The sequence below is a fragment of the Xenopus laevis genome, chromosome 1L (genome assembly GCF_017654675.1).
Source record: "Xenopus laevis strain J_2021 chromosome 1L, Xenopus_laevis_v10.1, whole genome shotgun sequence".
In the NCBI taxonomy this organism is placed as follows: Eukaryota; Metazoa; Chordata; class Amphibia; order Anura; family Pipidae; genus Xenopus; species Xenopus laevis.
Window position 1 is genome coordinate 205,912,346 of NC_054371.1, and position 19,343 is coordinate 205,931,688.

Genomic DNA, 19,343 nt, shown 5'->3' on the forward strand with positions numbered 1-19,343 from the left:
TGACCGGCGCATGCGCCAAAAGTCACGCGCAGTAGATCGTACCAGCGAAATGCTCCTACTGCGCATGCGCCGTTCAAAGCAGGAAGAAGATCGCGTGGAAGAAGATGTCGTCTGTGAACTCCCTGGACTGGACCTGTGCAGAAGGGTAAGTAACAAGTTAGGGGCATTTGCCCAGCGGGACGGGTAGGCCAGGGGGGAGGAGGGAGGGTGGGCAACAAATGGGAGGGGGGGTGGGGGGTTTGCGCCGACTAGGTTTCCTTCCCCTTTAATAACAGTGTGCACAAAATGGCTGCTGCCTGCTTGCTATAATTTTGAAATCCCAGACTGAAGGAAACAAGATTCAAATAATTTATATTGTGTAATTAAAGTTAATTTTGCTCGACTAATGTGATAAAATAAGATTTTGAATCATTTTTTGGGTGACGGTCCCCTTTAAGACTTAAAGCATATCAGTTCTCAACGATTGTTCAACAGTATATAACAACAATAAACTTTCAGCTCAAAAATAAGTTTAGGATCCTATAAAGGGTTTTATGGGTGTAAAGACAACAATATGTTTATTTGATGACACCTGGGGGGTGCAAAGTCCAGCCTTTCTTGTTGCCAAGTGTGAAGGTATTGGGATGACTCCATGACAAGTGGGTTTTCTCTCAAAGTTTCTTCATCATACCATGTCGTTTGTCTAAAGGTATAAACTGTAAGGTATTTAATATGTTGTAGAAGTGATGTTATGTATGTTCTCCAGGTTTTAAAGAATTTTGTTGTGTTTTGTTCTTTTTTGGTAATTGCTTCCAACCAATCCATATGAAATAGGTAGTGTATTTTATGTTTGACTAATAGTTCAGGAGTCGCTAATCTCCCGACCATATTTTTCTCCGATGTTGATAGTTGGGTGTATTTCATGGTGCTGCTAAATAATGCCCACTCTACTTGCATTTGAATGGATTTTCTGATTATCTGCTCGCCATATGAGGTTACCTCTTGCCAAAAGGATTGTAATTTTGAGCATGACCAAAGGCTGTGTATTAAATCGGCTTCTGGGGAGCAGCATCTTAGGCATTTATCAGAGGAACGATTTCCCATTTTATATCTGGAGTTAGATATGAGTTGTGAAGTATTTAGAGAGCCATCTCTTGATATCTACTTGCTGGGAGTAGTTTCATTATATGTTGTTTTAGGATCTCTGTTTGTGTTATATTTGGGACGTTTGTCAACCATTTAAATCCTGGTTCTTCATTTTCTAATTGTATTAATGTTCTGATTGTCTGTTATAATTGTGAGGTTGTTTGTTTTGTTGTATTATTCTTCCATATTTTATGTAAGTGTTTAAGCCTTTTAATAACTATGAGTGAAAAAACAAAAAGAGACAGCTCCAACTCATCACTATTCCCCCAACCAGGTGCTCAGTCCTCATTGTCCCTTACTGTAACATCTGGCAAACCAAAACGAATGGAAGGCACTTCTGGACAAGGCTTTATTAGCAGGTAGCTGTACAATGTCCAACGCGTTTCGGGAATGTATCCCTTAATCACAGGGGCAAATTCACTAAAGTGCGAAGCGCCTAACGCTAGCGCAAATTCGCCAGCGTGACGTCATTTCGTTACTTCACCGATTTACTAACGGGTTCTGGCGTAAATTCGTTAGCGAAATGTACCTTCTCTAGCGCTACTTCGCACCCTTACGCCAGACGAAGTTGCACTACCGCTTTGTTGGCGCATGCGCAATAACGCTTCATCGGTGCGAGCGGGTTGGGGGCGACGTAGTCGGCCAGGTTACCTAGGGCGCCCGGCCGACTTGGCCCGGAACTGTACTCTACTGCTACTTCGCACCCTTACGCCAGACAAAGTTGCGCTGTGGTGAAGGGACGTAACTACGCTAATTCACTAACTTGCGCATTTTACTGAACATTACCTCTTGCGCCAGACTTGCCTTCGCCACCTCAGACCAGGTGAAGTGCAATAGAGTAGATAGGGATTGCTTCAAAAAAAATTGAAATTTTTTTCAAAGTCCCAAAAAACGCTGGCGTTTTCATTTTTTATGGGTGATTGGCTGAAAAAGATCGTACATTTTTTTCGGGTACCCTCCTTCCCCCCTACATTTCCTAACATATGGCACCTAAACTATACAGTGGGCTCATGTATTGGGCAATATAACAACTCTATTTTATTTTATGAAGCTTTCCCAGGCTTGTGTAGTGTAATGTATTTGCTGCTACATATACGTCCATTGTACTTTAACTTGGCGCCGTATGCAAATTAACGCTAGCGCAACTTCGCCACCTTTCACCTCCCTGAGCGCAACTTCGGATTTTAGTGAATTAGCGGCGCCCTGGAGAAACTTCGCCTGGTGAAGTGCGGCGAAGCTTGCGCTAGCGCAACTCCGCAGGTTAGTGAATTTTCCCCATAGGCTCCTATGAAGTTATGATTAAGGGATAGATTCCCGAAACGCGTTAGGCATTGTACAGCTACCTGCTAATAAAGCCTTGTCCAGAAGTGCCTTCCATTCATTTTGGTTTGTATTTTAATAACTATGGACAACTAAATGGCAGCTAACAGAATAAAGCCTGAAACTGGTAATGTTTTCGTTGTCAAATAAAGAAATTCTGAGGGCCACTCAGAATGACTTTACATGAATTAATTTTGTTGGATATAGATCCCAAGCTACACATGTCTGCAGCCCTTATTTGTGTGCAACATTTGAATGACACTGGAAGGCAGTGAAGAATATTATCTATTATGGCATATTCAGGTGTGATTTACTTGCAGGCCTTATGAATGTTGGGAGTTGTAGTTTCACAGACGATGGGCCCTCAGGTTTCACATGACATGAAACAAATATCGATAGAAATTAAATGCTGTAAAAAATGTTTGGTTGGTTGCACCCAATGTAATTCACGTGTTACATGAGAATGCGGCTTCTGGATGTTGGAGAGTTTAAGGACCATAGGTTGGAGATCCTTGGGAGAAATTAATTGCTATATAATTACATTTCACGTGGGCTGTACCCAATGTAAATATGATAAACAAAGCATGCCCTTGTGAATAACGTAATAATGCAATGCAAAACTTGCAACAGACATCAGGTTACATAAGTTGTTTTACAAGTTTAGCAGGCAAAGTATGGGCAAAATAATACAAAAAGGAGTGGCAACAATTATCAAACTGCAGAAAACTTGGCACTGATCAAATACAAAGAGAAGTTTGATCTTATTTTCACTTGCACTCTAGTGAGCATGGAAGAACACCGTTCCACATTAAAGTCAGTTTAACAAACAATACATCAGGCCATGGGCTGATTTCTTTTAACGCACCTTGCTAAACCACAGAATACAGATAGAATAACCTACATGGAAGAAGGGCAGCAAAACAACTTACCTTACCACTGTAAATTTCAAAAAAGGTTGCGTAAACTTGAAGTTCTAATTTTTTATAATTTGGTTTCTTTAGCATTTGAAAAACATCCCGTGCTAGGAAAAGGGGAAACAAATGAGTCATTAAGTAATTTCCAGTACTTGTAATTCCAACACAAATTTAAAGGAATAGTGACACCAAAAAATTAAAGTGTTTTAAAGGAATGAAAATATAATGTTCTGTTGCACTGCACTGTTACAACTTGTGTGTTTGCTTCCGAAAGACTACTATAGTTAATATAAACAAGCTGCTGTGTAGCCATGGGGGCAGCCATTCAAATCTGAAAAAGGAGAAAAGGCACAGGATGCACAGCAGATAACAGATAAGCTCTGTAGTATACAATGGGATTCTTCAAATCATATCTGTTATTTACTGTGTATCCTGTGCTTGAATGGCTGCCCCCATGGCTACACAGCAGCTTGTTTATATAAACTATAGTAGTGTTTCTGAAGCAAACACACCAGTTGTACTAGGACAGGGCCACACTACACTATATCGTCATTCCTATAAAACATTTAAATTTCTTGGTGTTACTGTTCCTTTAACAACAGACCATTTTAGAAAGGGTGGGAGGAATACATTTATAACCAACAAATAACTGCAGAATGCAGTACCCAATAAGCCACTTCATATTTGTTTGCAAAGCATAAGTGGCCATGGACGCACTGTTAAAAGTAGGGATGCAACAAATCCAGGATTTGGTTCCAGATTCGGCCTTTTAAGCAGGATTTGGCTGAATCCTTCTGTGAGGCCGAATCAAATCCTAATTTGCATATGCAAATTAGAGGCAGGGAGGGAAATCGCGTGACTTTTTGTCAGAAAAAAAAATTTGCATATGCAAATTAGGACTCGGTATTCGGCCGAATCTTTTGTGAAGGATTCGGGGGTTCGGCAGATCAAAAATAGTGGACTTGGTGCATTCCTAGCTAAAAGTTGCTGAACCCTCTAGACCGAGTAAGCATCTGATTGGCCTGTCCTCCTAGCACCCTGGCTGACCAACCAAAGCAATCCTTGTCTGGCCAGTACATCACATTCTAATATGGGTCTATGGAGACCGCTGGGACAGGACTACATCGACACATCAAATGGCCCTTGTCTGACCAATTTTAAACCATATCAGAAATTACCTTAAGGGCAGAGGACAGCCTTGCACACTGATGTAGTCTTCTCCTGACATGTCTACATAAAGGCTTAATAGGATACAATCATTGGCCTGATCAGACAAGCCTGACTTGGCTCAGCACATGGCTGAAAAAAACATCCCCACTAAACAAGTAGATCATATTTACAGAATTTTCAGGCCATAAAACCTCGAACACCTCAAATTTATATAGTTTTCAAGCGCAAACCACCGTAAAACATGACGGCAAAAAACATCTTCAAATTAAAGGGACCGCTGCCATTGACTTTTACATGGACATCGAAAGGTTTTAGCTGGAGTATTTTCGAGCTTTTAGCAGCTTCGGGGCACATTACATATCGAAAAATTCAAAACAGTTTTTTGAGAAAACACAACTGGGCCTTTAATAAATAGCCCCCTTAGTGTCTAAAAAGAGTAAAATTAAGTTACCTGCAAGCGCATAAATTCCCTTTGAACAGTCTTGGTTCTTGCCAGAGAAATCACCACCCATAGTCTTTCAGAAAAACAGAAAGAAGAAAAGATTTTTTTTTTATAAATAAAACTAACCAAATACAGGATTTAACAGAAATGCAAAAACTAAGAAGACAAAAGAAAAATCAACCAAAATAAACAATGAAGGTCAACTGAAAAGTTGCTTAGGCCCATCTCTAACATAATGTATATGAATTGTCTTCATTGTCTTTTACTAGGGGGGTCCATATCTTTATCCCTTTAAATTCCACAAAATGTAGGATATATATTTTATGAATAAAAGGCTGCCACAGAACTTGAATTTTATATACAGTTGTAGTTCTGCGCATTCCCCAGCCCCGAGGCAAAAAGGAGAGAGAAGGGCAGACTCAAATGGAGCATGTGAGGATGGTCAGTAAGGGTGTGAATTATAGGTAGGAGGATGGTGTGGGTACAAGCAGGAGGTTAAGGGGACCAGCTCAGTCCTGGTCAGCCCCCCCCCCCCCCCCATAGTTGCAGAGTCTGCTGTACTGTAGTTTTGTCACAAACGTGGACTAAATTATTGGTGAAAATATATAATATTAAAATCTTACTTTTCTTTTTAATGAACATATTTATATATATATATACATATACATACACACACACAGATACATACATGAGTTTTTCCACTGCCAGTTTGCCCATATGCAAAGCATGTTGCCATTCCTCTTTCAAAAATTGTTTCTACCAGTGGGCGAGCCGTGAATCTGAAAAGAAATGGAAAAAGTCATTAAACATGGGACACTGGAGAAAGGTGTATTTTATAGCACATTACATGCGCATGTATAGTTTAATGTTATGGAATGGCTGGAATTACAACCATCTAACAGGATACTCATTCCACTGGTGTCCTTAGAGGCACATTCATATAATTCAAATGCCTTTGCATGAAAATTCCAAAAAGGGAAACTTCCTGAAACTCTTAAGCTGGCCATAGACGCAAAGATCTGATCGTACAAATCGAAGATTCGTACGATTTTCGGACCGCGTGCGGAGAGAGTCCCGACATTTTTCGTCCGGCGGAGGTCGATTGGACAGGTTAAAAGATTTCTGTCGGCTGCCGATAATATCTCTGCATGTATTGGCGATCGTACGATTTTCAGTGGGAGACTGTCACCAGCTTTTGTCGGACATAACTTTCGTACGATTGCTGTCAGGGGCAGAACATCGGCTGATCTGTTCTTTTACTACTTTATTTGATCGGAATGGTTAGTGGCAGGTCGGGAGATGGGGAAGTCAGATCGTACGATGATTCACATGATCGGATCTTTGCGTCTATGGCCAGCTTTAGGCAGGAGGCATTAAGAGCCACACTAATGTCAAGAAAGTCTTTACCTAAAGGGATACTGCCACGGGAAAACATGTTTTTTTCAAAACACATCAGCTAATAGTGCTGCTTCAGCAGAATTCTGCACTGAAATCCAATTCTCAAAAGAGCAAACAGATTTTTTTTATCTTCAATTTTAAAATCTGACATGAGGCTAGACATTTTGTCAGTTTCCCAGCTGCCTCCAGTCATGTTACTTGTGCCTGCACTTTAGGATGGAACTACTATCTGGCAGGCTGTTATTTCTCCTGGTTAATGTAACTGAATCAGTCTCAGTGGGACTTGGCTTTTACTATTGAGTGTTGTTCTTAGATTTACCAGGCAGCCGTTATCTTGTGTTAGGGAGCTGCTATCTGGTTACCTTCCCATTGTTCTGTTAGGCTGCTGGGGGGGGGGGGGTGATATCACTCCAACAAGTCACATGACTAGGGGCAGCAAAGGAAACGAACAATATGTCTAGCCCCATGTCAGATCAAAACTGAATATTAAAAAAAATCTGTTTGCTCTTTGGAAAAATGGATTTCAGTGCAGAATTCTGCTGGAGCAGCACTATTAACTGATGCATTTGAAAAAAACATGATTTCCAATGGCAGTATCCCTTTAATATTTCATTATTCAAAATAAATCCAACAAATTAAAATCAGAATAGTATTCCAGACTCTAAACATACACAGCCCAAGGGCATTTTATGCCAATGTTAGCACTCCAGACAGACATTGTAGGTGTGCGCTATAGACCCGCTCTCACTGTATATAAAGAACAACTCATACTAAAAAGTTATGCAGAGGATCAAGTCCCAATGAGATTTATAGATAAAGGGGATGATGAGCCTTAATAAGCGATTTCTACATATCTTACACTCTACATACCGGTAGACCGTCTCATTAGGGGCAGTTTCATCAAAGGCATAGTCAAAACGAAAGGTTTGATTTTCTAAGAATCTAGTCAGATCCACTTTTTGTTTTGGCTCATGTACCATTACAACATCTTTAATGGGTATTGTAATTACATCAAGGTCTTTTATAGTGGTTTCTAGAGAGAGAGAAAACAAAAACAAACAATGTCACAGTTTATTGAGAGAATGGCCTCAAAAATAATAGCATCCCTTACTACAAAAAATAATGTGAAGGCAATTCTGTGACCCGATGAGAATTTTATGTGTAAATAAAATGTTTATATGAAAGGTTTACACATCTATTTATACAAATAAATTGACAGTTGCACTCTGCAATCTTGTTCTGTATACTGGTTATTTTACTTCAAACGGATTTGGTTAGTCTTGGGTTTGTAGAACACAGGGCACTTTTAGTCACTTGAATAGTGTCAGACATCACTCCCAACCCTACTGACTTAAAGGACAGGGGGAAAAAAATTCGCTAGTATACCACGAAAAAAAAAACTCCACCAAGACTAATTAAACTTTGTAGGAATAGTTCAGAACGAAAATAAAAACTGGGTAAATAGATAGGCTGTGCAAAATAAAAAAATGTTTCTAATATAGTTAGCCAAAATGTAATGTATAAAGGCTGAGGTGACTGATGTGTAACATAATAGCCAGAATCCAACTTCCTGCTTTTCAGCTCTATAACTCTGAGTCAGCGACTTGAAGGGAGGCCACATGGTACATAACAGTTCAGTGAGTTTGTAATTGATCCTCAGCATTCAGCTCAGATTGAAAAGCAACAGATATGACCCATGTGGTCCCCCTTCAAGTCTCTGATTGGTTACTGCCTGGTAATTAGGGTAACCAGTCAGTGGAAATCAAGAGAGTTGAAAAGCAGGAATTTGGGCTATGTTCTGTTATGTTAGACATCCAGTCACTCGTGGTATACAAACAAATTTTAAAAAAAATATTTTTGATGTTACTGGTCCTTTAACCAAATGTTATTTGGACAGATTTGCATATGCACAGTAGTGTAAATGTCCCTCTACTCCACATGCACGGTTGTCAATGCAATAGTTACCAGGCAGTAACCAATCTTGAGGGGGGGCCACATGGGTCATAACTGTTGCTTTTAAATTTGAGCTGAATGCTGAGGATCAATTGCAAACTCACTCAACAGAAATGTACCATGTGGCCCCCCTTACAGTCGTTGACAAATAAGAGTTAGAGAGCTGATAAGCAGGACGTAGTGTTTTGGCTATTATGTTAGACATCCAGTCACTCCAGCCTTTATACCTTACATTTTTGGCTAATTACTGTATATTAGAAACATTTGTTATTTTGCACAGCCTATTTACACAGTTTTATTTTTTACACTGAACTGTTCCTTTAAGATCTGGAGCCCTAACGAGCTGTGTCTGTGTGTAGAGGCGACTAGATGACCTCAAGTTGCTACTCTGCTGGAAACAAACTTCAAAAGTATGTAAGATAAAAATGTTCTGCAGCTTTATTTTCTGAAGGCAAACATCCCCTTAACTAAATGTAATAAACATTGGATAATATTAAATAATAATAAAAAAAAAAAGCTACATCAAGTCACATATGTAAATGTATGTTAAACTGAAGCAAAACACTGCATGGCATTATTTAAGTACAGGTATGGGACCTGTTTTCTAGACTGCTCGGGACCAGGGTTTTTCCAGATAATGGATCTTTTTGTAACTTGGATCTTCATACCGTACACCTTCTACTAGAAAATCTTTTAAACATTAAATAAACCCAATAGGCAGGTTTTGCTTCCAATAAGGATTACTTATATCTTAGTTGGGATCAAGTACAAGGTACTGTTTTAATATTACAGAGAAAAAGGAAATCATTTCTAAAAATGTTGATTATTTGGATAAAATGGAGTCTATAGGAGATGGTCATTCCGTAATTTGGAGAACTCTGGATAACGGGTATCTGGATAACTGATCCCATACCTGTACAGGTATAATGAATTCAACTGTATTCTTAAAAACTGACCAGAGGAGTGTCAGAGTATTATCCAATTAGAAAAAATATTGCGGTTTTAAGATTACGATTGTGGGATTACTTGGATTTAGAATATTCATGCTAAAACCCAAAATCGGCTGCCCTGGAAGATACTCTACCTTTCTTATTAAGTGGACGTTTTCGAACACATACACATATTCGGTGTTCATCAATCTGCAACAAAATGAAAATAGACAATTTCAACAACTCTTCATATCTGTAACAATCAACATTAGGTTTAAAACAGGAACATATAATATAACTCTAAAAGGAACGCCAGCTGCCTGTCCTTCTGCTGCCACAACGCAAGCAACTGCCCCAAATGCAATGTTCCTTAGCGCAACTATAAGGGCAAGGAGCATATATGTCTTGCTTCTTCTGCTTAATCACATGCAAGTGCACCTACCATCACCCTGAACATAGCAGTAATACCAGGGTTCCCAACATGGGTTGTGTCGATAGACCTAGCAGATTTGTGCCGAAAAACATGCGAATGCCATTTTAATGCTGCACTTCAGGAGTGAAAATGTTAGGCACAACTCAATTTGCAAATAAGCTTTGCAGCTGAAATTCTGGGGAAAATTGTGGGTAAAAACAAGGCTGTTTGAGGAAATTGCACACTGCATAGCATTCATAAATAACCCTTTCTAACAGAAAATAACACCAATCTAAGTCCATTAATGCATTGCTAAAGGTGGCCAAACATAACCTAACCCTATACAGTTATTATCTGATATCAAAGATGACATATAGTTGGAGGGGCTGGTGTGCATTGTGCCAGGCAGATCCTGCAGGTTTCGCTCCAGAAAGCACATCATTAGTGCAAGGGCAAATTCATTTCAAACCTGCCTGACAAACCCATCAATATCCATAGCATACGAATAGTGTTTGGGATTGTTGGATGACTATACACTACTGAAAATTGTACAAAACAAGTCAATTCACATATGGACAACTTAAGATGGTACTGCAAAAGGCAACAAAATCTAAATCACAGATATTTTCAGAGGACGACCTCAACTTACAGGATCTGAAGTGGTTAACGGTCGATAATCCAAGCTTCCACGGAAATCTTTTATCATACACATAATTTCATAATTTGGATTCGTAGCATCAAAATCCTTCAAGTAAAGGGAAAAAAAAAAAGAAGCTATTAATGGAAAACGTCGTTCTGGCTGCAAATTATTATAAAGCACTAAAGACAGAAGTAAGATGAATTCTTCAATTACACTGGCACTTACAAAAATTAGGGCATGAAGAACATGTATAAACACAACACATAACATAAGAGAGTCAGGGCTCCTAAATTATAAATCTATTTATATCTCTATAGCTGTATATATCTCTGTATATCGCTCTAGCTCTCGATATCGCTCTCTAGCTCTCGATATCGCTCTCTAGCTCTCGATACCGCTCTCTAGCTCTCGATACCGCTCTCTAGCTCTCGATACCGCTCTCTAGCTCTCGATACCGCTCTCTAGCTCTCGATATCGCTCTCGATATCGCTCTCTAACTGTAGCATACCTAAACTTTGACTGTAAGAAAGCAGAAATCCTTCAGGACAGCGAATAGCCGGCCGCATTAGTAAAAGAAAGGAGGAGGTCTAAACTTGCTAAAGTCTTGCCTATTAGGTAGATACCATGGAAGAAGTTCATGAAGTAAAGCAATCCAAGTTGCAGGTACCTGTGGCAGAAGACAATAACCCCAGTATGGAATATGTCCCTAGTTCTGAGAGGTATAGAAGCATAGAAAGAGCTAACCATTCTGCAGATATTTCCCAGTGCCATGCACCTTTAATTTGACGGCTTTAAACCACTGGTGCTTTCTCTGCCCTCAAAGTCTGACAATATCATAGTCCCATGTTATAACAAGCAGCATTTTCCATCCCCCTCAGTTTCCCTCTATGTGGCAGGCAGTTACAGACAGACAGATAGATAGAATGTACTAGAGAGCAACTGATGAATACCTGTACCTGTGCTTTTTTTTCTCTTAGCTCTTGTTGCTGTAACCGTCTTCTCTCTCTCTTTTCTTGCAACTTTTCCACTTCTTTCACACAGTTAGATTTTCTTCGGGCTTATGTGAAAAAATGCAAGCTTGTCAATAAAATACAACATTGCAAAAAATGAGTCAGGATAATCAAAACAAGACAAACGCATGAAGCTCAGTTTTTCCTCGTTAAGTTTTAATTAAAAAAAACTATATTTCAGAACAGTGCTGTGTGAAATGTTTATCCTGCAAGCTCACTGCTTCCATACAGCCAGTTAACATAGTTGTATACAAGATCTAGATATATATTTTCTAGCTTCACTACAACTTCAATAGATCAATAGATAAGTATTTAAAGGAGTTGTTCACCTTCCAACACTTTTTACAGTTCAGTTGGTTTTTAGTTTAGCAGAAATAAAGGCTTTTTCCAATTACTTTCTATTTCCTATTTGTGACTGTTTTTCTAATATTGAAGAGTAGTTTCATTTTTCAGCTTCTAAAGCAGCTCTGGGAGAGGAGGGGTCACTGACCCTGTAAACTGATCTAAATTGATACATTTAGTTGATACATTTCTTATCTTTGTCTCTGTTGAGCAGAATCCCCTAGTTTCATTAAAGGCAGCTATTAGAATTGATACAAGAAATGCTGCTGAGAAAACTTTAGAGTCACCTGAATTACTGAGCTGACAAACAGCAGGGACATTCAACTTTAAACTTAGATTTGAAAAAACTGTAAAAAAACAAAAAATTAAAAGTAATTTAATTTCTGGTGAACAATCTGAAAAAAAAGTGTTTGGAAGGTGAAAAACCCCTTTAATAAAAGATTATATATGTGGCATAAATGTAGCCGTTTCCCCTCTACCCAACACTGATGGGAACATTGTACATTCTAATTGGCTGAGCAAAGCTTATATGATTTAATCCCCTTGGATCATGATATAATGCGATCAGTGAAGTCCTTATCAACGTCAGCACAATATATAAAATGCAAGAGCTATTGTCATCCCTGATGAAAACAGAGTGACGCTTAGTGCTGTATTGCAGAGATTAAGGGGCAGATTCACTAAAGAACCAAGTGGCTGACGCTAGCGACAATTCGCCAGAGTTGCCACCCGCAGGGACATCGCCAATTCACTAACAGGCGCCAATTCACTAGTGAATGAGGCCGTCGCTAGCGTTCGTTCATACTCTATCGCTCTGGCGAAAGGTCGTTACTCCACAAATTCAGTAAAGTGCAGATTTTACTGAACGTTACCCCTTTCAGCAGAGTTGACTTCGCCACCTCAGAACAGGCAAAGTGCTAAAAAGAAGCTAAATCGTCCTCAATCTTCTGTCACTTGCTGCCAAAAATACCTTAACGTTATAAAAACGCTAGCGACTTTTCCTTTTTTAAAGCGGGATTGCCTGCAAAAGTCCGAACACACTTTTTTGGGGAACCGGTTTTCTCCAGACATATGGAACATTCATTTTACAGTGGGCTCATGTTTAGGGCAATATATAAATTCTTTTGTCTTTATTAAGGTTCCCTGGACATTTGTAAGAAAAAGTGGTAAATTCAAGCATTTGCACCAACATTTATAATAAAGACCTCCATACAACTTTAAATTACCCGCCGTATCCAAATTGACCTACGCGCAAGATCACTAGCAAATTTTCCATAGGCAGAACGGAGCGCATCTTCGCTATGAAATGCTCGCAATGCCAAAGTAACACTAGCGAAAAGTCGCCAGCATTCAGCACCAATCGCGCAACTTTGCATATTAGTGAATTAGCGTAGTGGTAGCGAATTTGCACCTGGTGAAGTGGTGCGATGTGTTGCGAATCGGTCGCTGGTGACAATTCGCCCTTTAGTGAATCTGTCCCAAAGTGATCTGTGAGCTTGCAATGATAGCACTGCTTGTGGTACATAGAATAAACAATAAAAGAACAATACAACAGAATACAATTAGCTGAAAAAAGAGTAGACTGTGACTAGTGAGAATGGCCATTTGGAGTTAATTAAATGTGATCATGAGTTTGTACATATAACATGAAGCAATCCTAGACATAGGTTTACATACAAGCAAGGCCAAAGTCCTTTTTTCCAGGCTGATCTGGAGATATATCTGAAACACTACCATTCTGCTGTGCGGAGGCTGACTGCTCAATGGGCTGGATTGGTCGTGCGCGGGCTGAACCGACTGCTGCAACTGCAACACAAACATCAGAAAAGACTTGTGTATTAAATTTACAAAAAAAAAAAAAGTTGGCTAATGAGGATTTCTTTAGGAAAAAGTGCCCTGCACTAATTATGGTCAATGAGCGAAGTAGAAAGCAAAATATTCTTTAAATAAACACCATACAGGACACTGTGAATTATGGAAGTATTTTTGGAATGGAGCAGATGAGGTCACGCTGAAATTGCCGACATGCAGATGTATAAATTAATGGCGGTCATTAAGTTGCTAATTCTCTGAAACGGCAGTGGTTACTGTTACAATTACCAGTGAAGCACAAATGAAGCCAGTCAGTGATTCAGGTTTTAACTATGTACTATTTAAAACCAGTATATAATATAGATTAACAGATCACAGTGCAAGGTAGAATCAAATATTTACTGCAATATCAAGAACGTATACCAATATATTAGGAGATATTGCTAGTTTATAGACATTTGTAAAAATCATTATATGGATTCTTTGTGACAGCTCTAAAAATAGTCAGTGCCATCCATAAATAAATGTGCATTCTTGTAGAACAGGGATCCCCAACCTTTAGAACCCGTGAGCAACATTCAGAAGTAAAAGGAGTTGGGGAGCAACACAAGCATGAAAAATATTCCTGGGGTGCCAAATAAGGGTTGCGATTGGCCATTTAGTAGCCCCTATGTGGATTGTCAGCCTACATTGAGGCTCTGTTTGGCAGTACACCAGGTTTTTATGCAGCCAAAACTTGCCTCCAAGCCTGGAATTCAAAAATAAGCTCCTGCTTTGAGGTCACTGGGAGCAACATCCAAGGGGTTGGAGAGCTACTGGTTGGGGATCATTGCTGTAGAACAATAACCAGCCTAAAAGGTAATATGCTGCATTGTAACAACACAAACTAATTACAACTCCAATCTTAGAAGAGCTCAATTAGAAAATATCAATCCCAATAACAACTCTGAAGATGAACTACAACTCCCATCTTATAGATCTTGGCATAGTACTTAACTATGTGCACCAAAGCCATTACATCATAATGTAAATTTTATTTATACACCACTCAAGTTAAAATACTCTATCCCATAAAACAAGCAAAGCACAGCTTTTGGAGGGGCCCCATAGATGGCCAGTTCCAGATAGGGAGACTTGCCATGGCATTGTTTTAATTGATGCAGCTGGTGTTGTGAAATTATTAATTGGTGTTGGATGTCATATTGCACAAAACACTAAAAAATAAAATAAAAGTGCACTAACTGTAGTTTTAAAATGTGGAAATGTACAACTAAAATAGAACTGTACAGTAAAAAAGAAAAAAGATAATACTTGATGGTGATTTGGCAAACTTTTGCATTCATGAACTGTAAGGCCAGACGTGGGCTGAAATTAGTCTGCTGAAATCCACAGGCCGATTTCAGCCCGCTGCACGAGCAGTACCTTCCTTCTTCATTCGCATCTGGAACCACTGTATCGGCGCTGGCACAAGCACTTTGGCTGATTTTGGTGAAGAAAGGTGTGACTTTGCATTGTGCCGGATCTGACACAATTGTTCTGGAAGCAAATGAAGAAGGAAGATACCACTCGTGGTAGGGGCTGAAATCACCCTGCAGATTTCAGCAAGCTAATTTCAGCCCTATCTGGCCCTAGCCTAAAGCTGGCCATAGACGTGCAGATATAGTCTATGTCGGACGACCTATCATCTGTTCCAATCTTCTGACCTGCAACTAACCATTTTGATTACTATACAGTAATAAAGAGAACAAATCGCACAATGCTCGGGCCATTAAGTACAAACAATCGTACAAAAGTTATGTCTGACAAATAGTAGTGACAGTAACCCATTGATATCATCATTGAAATACATGCAGAGATATCCGTAGCCGATATAAACTGAACGACCGACATGGCACGAAAAATGTTGGGACACTCCCCACATTGTCTGAAAATCATGCGAATCTTCGTTTCGTACAATAGTATCTTTGAGTCTATGACCAGATTTACTCTTACAATTTAAGATGAAGAAGCCGAGAGTTCAGATTTGACACCCCAGCATAGTCTAAAGAAACAAATGTCAATTTTCAAAAAGTACTGTATTGCATTAAACAGAGAGACAAACCATTGATCTGTTTATCAAAGCAGGCACATTGTGGAAAGTGTTAATGCATACCAGACATTCTAACTCTATGGGAATAGACCCACAGTGAAGCACTTTGATCAGATCTCTATTGTGTCATAGCACCGATCCTAATAACTTATGAGTTGAGGTTGAGTAGGTTATCCTCTTACCTCTATTGTCCTTAGCAGGTGTTTCATTCTTAACAGGAGCCACAGTCCGTCGATTCTATAGTGAAAAGTACATTCACATGAAACATACTTACACCCAGCTAGCCTCTACAGCAAAACAAGTCAGAATTTTGCCATCAAAAACAAAGACTGTCAGTATAAGCCTGACCATTGAATTGAGATACATCACAAGCATTAACATGGCCTTAGTTTTCAGTTGTGCCTCACATTAGCTGTATTTGCGAAGGGTAAAATACAACGGACATAGAGCACTTGATTGTATTAACTAGAGAATCCCCATCTTCTTCCTTTAGATCAGTAGCTTATCAAGTGCTTATTGACCAAAATTGTCCCCCAGTCATAATTGTTTTGTCTTGTACCAACCTTTACAATTTTGTTTACTTTAGTTGTAGGTGTAGGAGGGGGTGGCATCTCAGGCCCAGGGTCAATTTCTTCATCAGGAGCCAAATCATGATTAAGTGAAAATATACTTTCCAGGTCAATCTGTATACGAAAAAAAAGTATCAAATTATTCAAGCCATGTCTGGAAAAGAAAACAATGGATTATACCCTACACCTTAAGCCATGTAAATTTCCTGGTAAACCGTTTAATTTTGCCTCAGAAATGTATAATTAAACATAGCCAAAGACCAAAATAACGTGCCGTGTATAAATCAATCTTCCGATTTAGGCACATCTTTTCCCATGGTGCTGGCTGTGTGCATATACAACACATTTACTTAGGGGGTTATTTATTAAGGTTCGAGTTGTGTTATCCACAAAAATACAAATATTTTCAGGGTTTTTTTTTTTTGGTCAAAACACACATTTTCGGGTTAAAAAACAAAAAAAAAAAACCCGTCGAGGTCATGTAGGAGTAAATGGCAGAGTTCCCTTGAACCATTTGAACAGCCTGTATGGTTTTTTTCTGTGGATTTTGCCCGAAAGCGCAAGTGATTTGAGTTTTTTCTGGTGGAAATGGATTAATTCGAGTTTTACGGGTTTCGCAACTCGAACTTGTAGAATCAAGTTTTTTTACATTTGAGTTGTGAGTTCATTTGAGGTATAAAAAAAAAACATTCAACCTTTAATAATTAAGTTCAGGTTACTCATCGGAGTCTACAGCTAATGGCAGACAGAACGTTTTTTTACCTGACGCTTAGCCTTAAGCCCTACCATGCTCTTACCCATAATCTTTCATGCAGCAGCACTGAATCCCATCAGCCAGTTAAGCCAAGCCAGCCAGCAGTTTGCACGGATATGGCTACAAACATGAAACATCTTGATTGGCTTCCACATTACGATGTTATTTCCAAAGTACAGCAGCCTCTTTGTTTCTCTCAATATTGTATATGTATATTATATATCATCTTTAGGTTATTAGGCTAGGGCCACACGGGCAGAAATCAGCCAATTTCATCTCCTACTGTGGGCATCTGGAACCATTGTGTCAGACCTGGTTGATCTACCTACGGAGTGACATCACTTTCTGGCAACTGTGATGTCAATTCCGGTTTCTCCGCCCCCCCCAGGCGCTTAAGGTGACCATACACTAAGATTTACTCATTTGGGTAGGTTGCTAAACAAGGGAATCTTCCCTCCGACAGGCACACCTTGGGTGGGAGTTATTGTGGTTTATTATGGTACCTAGGGCCATTACAATGAAGGCGATACGAAAAGACGAGCAAAGACCGCATCAATGAGCCAATGCAATCCTTGATCCAACAGGAAAATCAAGCCTCCCCGATCGAGACCTGGCCTAAAGGACCGGTCTAAATCTGCCCATGTATAGCTACCTTTAGAGGTGGAGTTAGGGCAGGTAGGGTTGTGTAGCGGGGAGGGGGTGAGTATATTGCGGATCTGGTTGCTGGTCAGCGTGTCCGGGTTGGGCATGGGTCTGCCCAACTGTATCCACACAGGAATCTATTGGGCTTTCTTCTTTGCTTAAGTAATCAGTTTCAGCTGAGAGGTAGTAGTACTTATCGTTAGAAGGCCTAAACTTATGTCCAATGTTTAATGCATTATAAAATTGAGACCAATTAACACTAAAATGACAAAGAAGTATGATTAGTGAATTAACCAACAATAATGAATATGCTTGTCATTCTTCGCCAATGGTACTCACTAATGGCCAATCTGACTTATCTTAGTTATAAGATATCGTTTTTAGTTTTCAGGTGGCAATAGACACTGGAGTCAGGTTTAGTGGAGAAAGCGGATAATCTGTGCACTAGTGACTACATCAACAAACCCTACAAAATTGCTTACATACCACAGATACTAGAATAGGTGAAAACATGTCTGTGCCAAAAAAAGAGGTGACTCTTGTCAACAAGTTCTGGCAATTTTTTTTGCCATTATTTTTGATGTACTTCAGTAAATGGACACATTCATTATGCTTAGCTTAGACTTAGCCAGTCACATTTGGGGGCACATTTACTTAGCTCGAGTGAAGGAATAGAATAAAAAATACTTCGAATTTCGAAGTATTTTTTTGGCTACTTCGACCATCGAATTGGCTACTTCGACCTTCAACTACAACTTCGACTTTGAATTGAACGATTCTAACTAAAAATCGTTTGACTATTTGATAGTCGAAGTACTGTCTCTTTAAAAAAAAAAAACCCTACTTCTCCTAAAACCTACCGAGCATCAATGTTACCCTATGGGGAAGTTCCCCATAGGCTTTCTAACAAATTTCTGATCGAAGGAAAATCGTTCGATCGATGCATTAAAATCCTTCGAATCGTTCAAACGATTTTTCCTACGATCGCTCGAACGAACGAATAGCGGTAACTCCTTCGACTTCGATATTTGAAGTCGAAGGATTTTACTTCGACTGTCGACTATCGAGGGTCAATTAACCCTCGATAATCGACCCTAAGTAAATGTGCCTCCCTAGTGTGTACAATTTCTGACAGAACTGCATGATCATGTGTCCATGCTTCTGAAACCCAAAATGATTGGTTTGGCAGACCTCTAGGGCAGTCATACCCCAGTCAATATGAGAAAATAGAAATCCAGGACTAATGATGAGCGTATCTGGCGTGTGTCTCCAGCCAAGCTTGACATACACAGGCTGCACTGATCTGACAGATCTGCCCAATTAGGCCAAACTGAACTTGCCCAGAGAGTGGATAATGAGAAGAATACTATTATCTGAAGAATACTATTGTTACTCTCATTTAGCAGACTTTGCCAGCCTGTAGTAGAGTCCGGGGCGTTGGGAGCATCCAAGAGGCTGGTGAGTAACATGTTGTTCATAAGACACTGGAAGGGGATCACTTTTGTACAGGTATTGGAACTGTTATCCAGAAGATTGGGACCTGGGGTTTTCCAGATAACAGATCTTTCCATTATATGGATCTTCATACCCAAGTCTACTAGAAAATCATGTAAACATTAAAAAAACCAATAGGCTGGTTTTGCTTCCAATAAGGATTAATTATTTCTTAGTTGGGATCAAGTACAATGTATTGTTTTATTATTACAGAGAAAAAGGAAATCATTTTTAAAAATGTGGATTATTTGGGTAAAACAGTCTTTTAGTAATTCAGAGCTTTCTGGCTAATGTGTTTCCGGATTACGGATCCCATACCTGTACAACA

The 19,343-nt window shown here is 39.4% G+C and overlaps 1 protein-coding gene across 8 annotated transcripts in view; it reads right to left on the reverse strand.

The window, feature by feature from the left end:
* The window catches only part of kif2a.L (kinesin heavy chain member 2A L homeolog), a 47,684-nt gene that overhangs the window by 18,962 nt on the left and 9,379 nt on the right, over window positions 1–19,343 (reverse strand). For 3 of the 8 annotated variants that reach the window (XM_018264389.2, XM_018264242.2, NM_001086462.1), the window contains 10 exon segments: window positions 16,120–16,239; window positions 15,739–15,793; window positions 13,333–13,461; window positions 11,260–11,360; window positions 10,313–10,408; window positions 9,407–9,461; window positions 7,240–7,402; window positions 5,660–5,750; window positions 4,981–5,044; window positions 3,375–3,466 (listed from right to left, as the gene is read on the reverse strand). In XM_018264389.2, coding sequence (XP_018119878.1) covers window positions 3,375–3,466; window positions 4,981–5,044; window positions 5,660–5,750; window positions 7,240–7,402; window positions 9,407–9,461; window positions 10,313–10,408; window positions 11,260–11,360; window positions 13,333–13,461; window positions 15,739–15,793; window positions 16,120–16,239 — 966 coding nt within the window. 8 annotated transcript variants of the gene reach the window in all.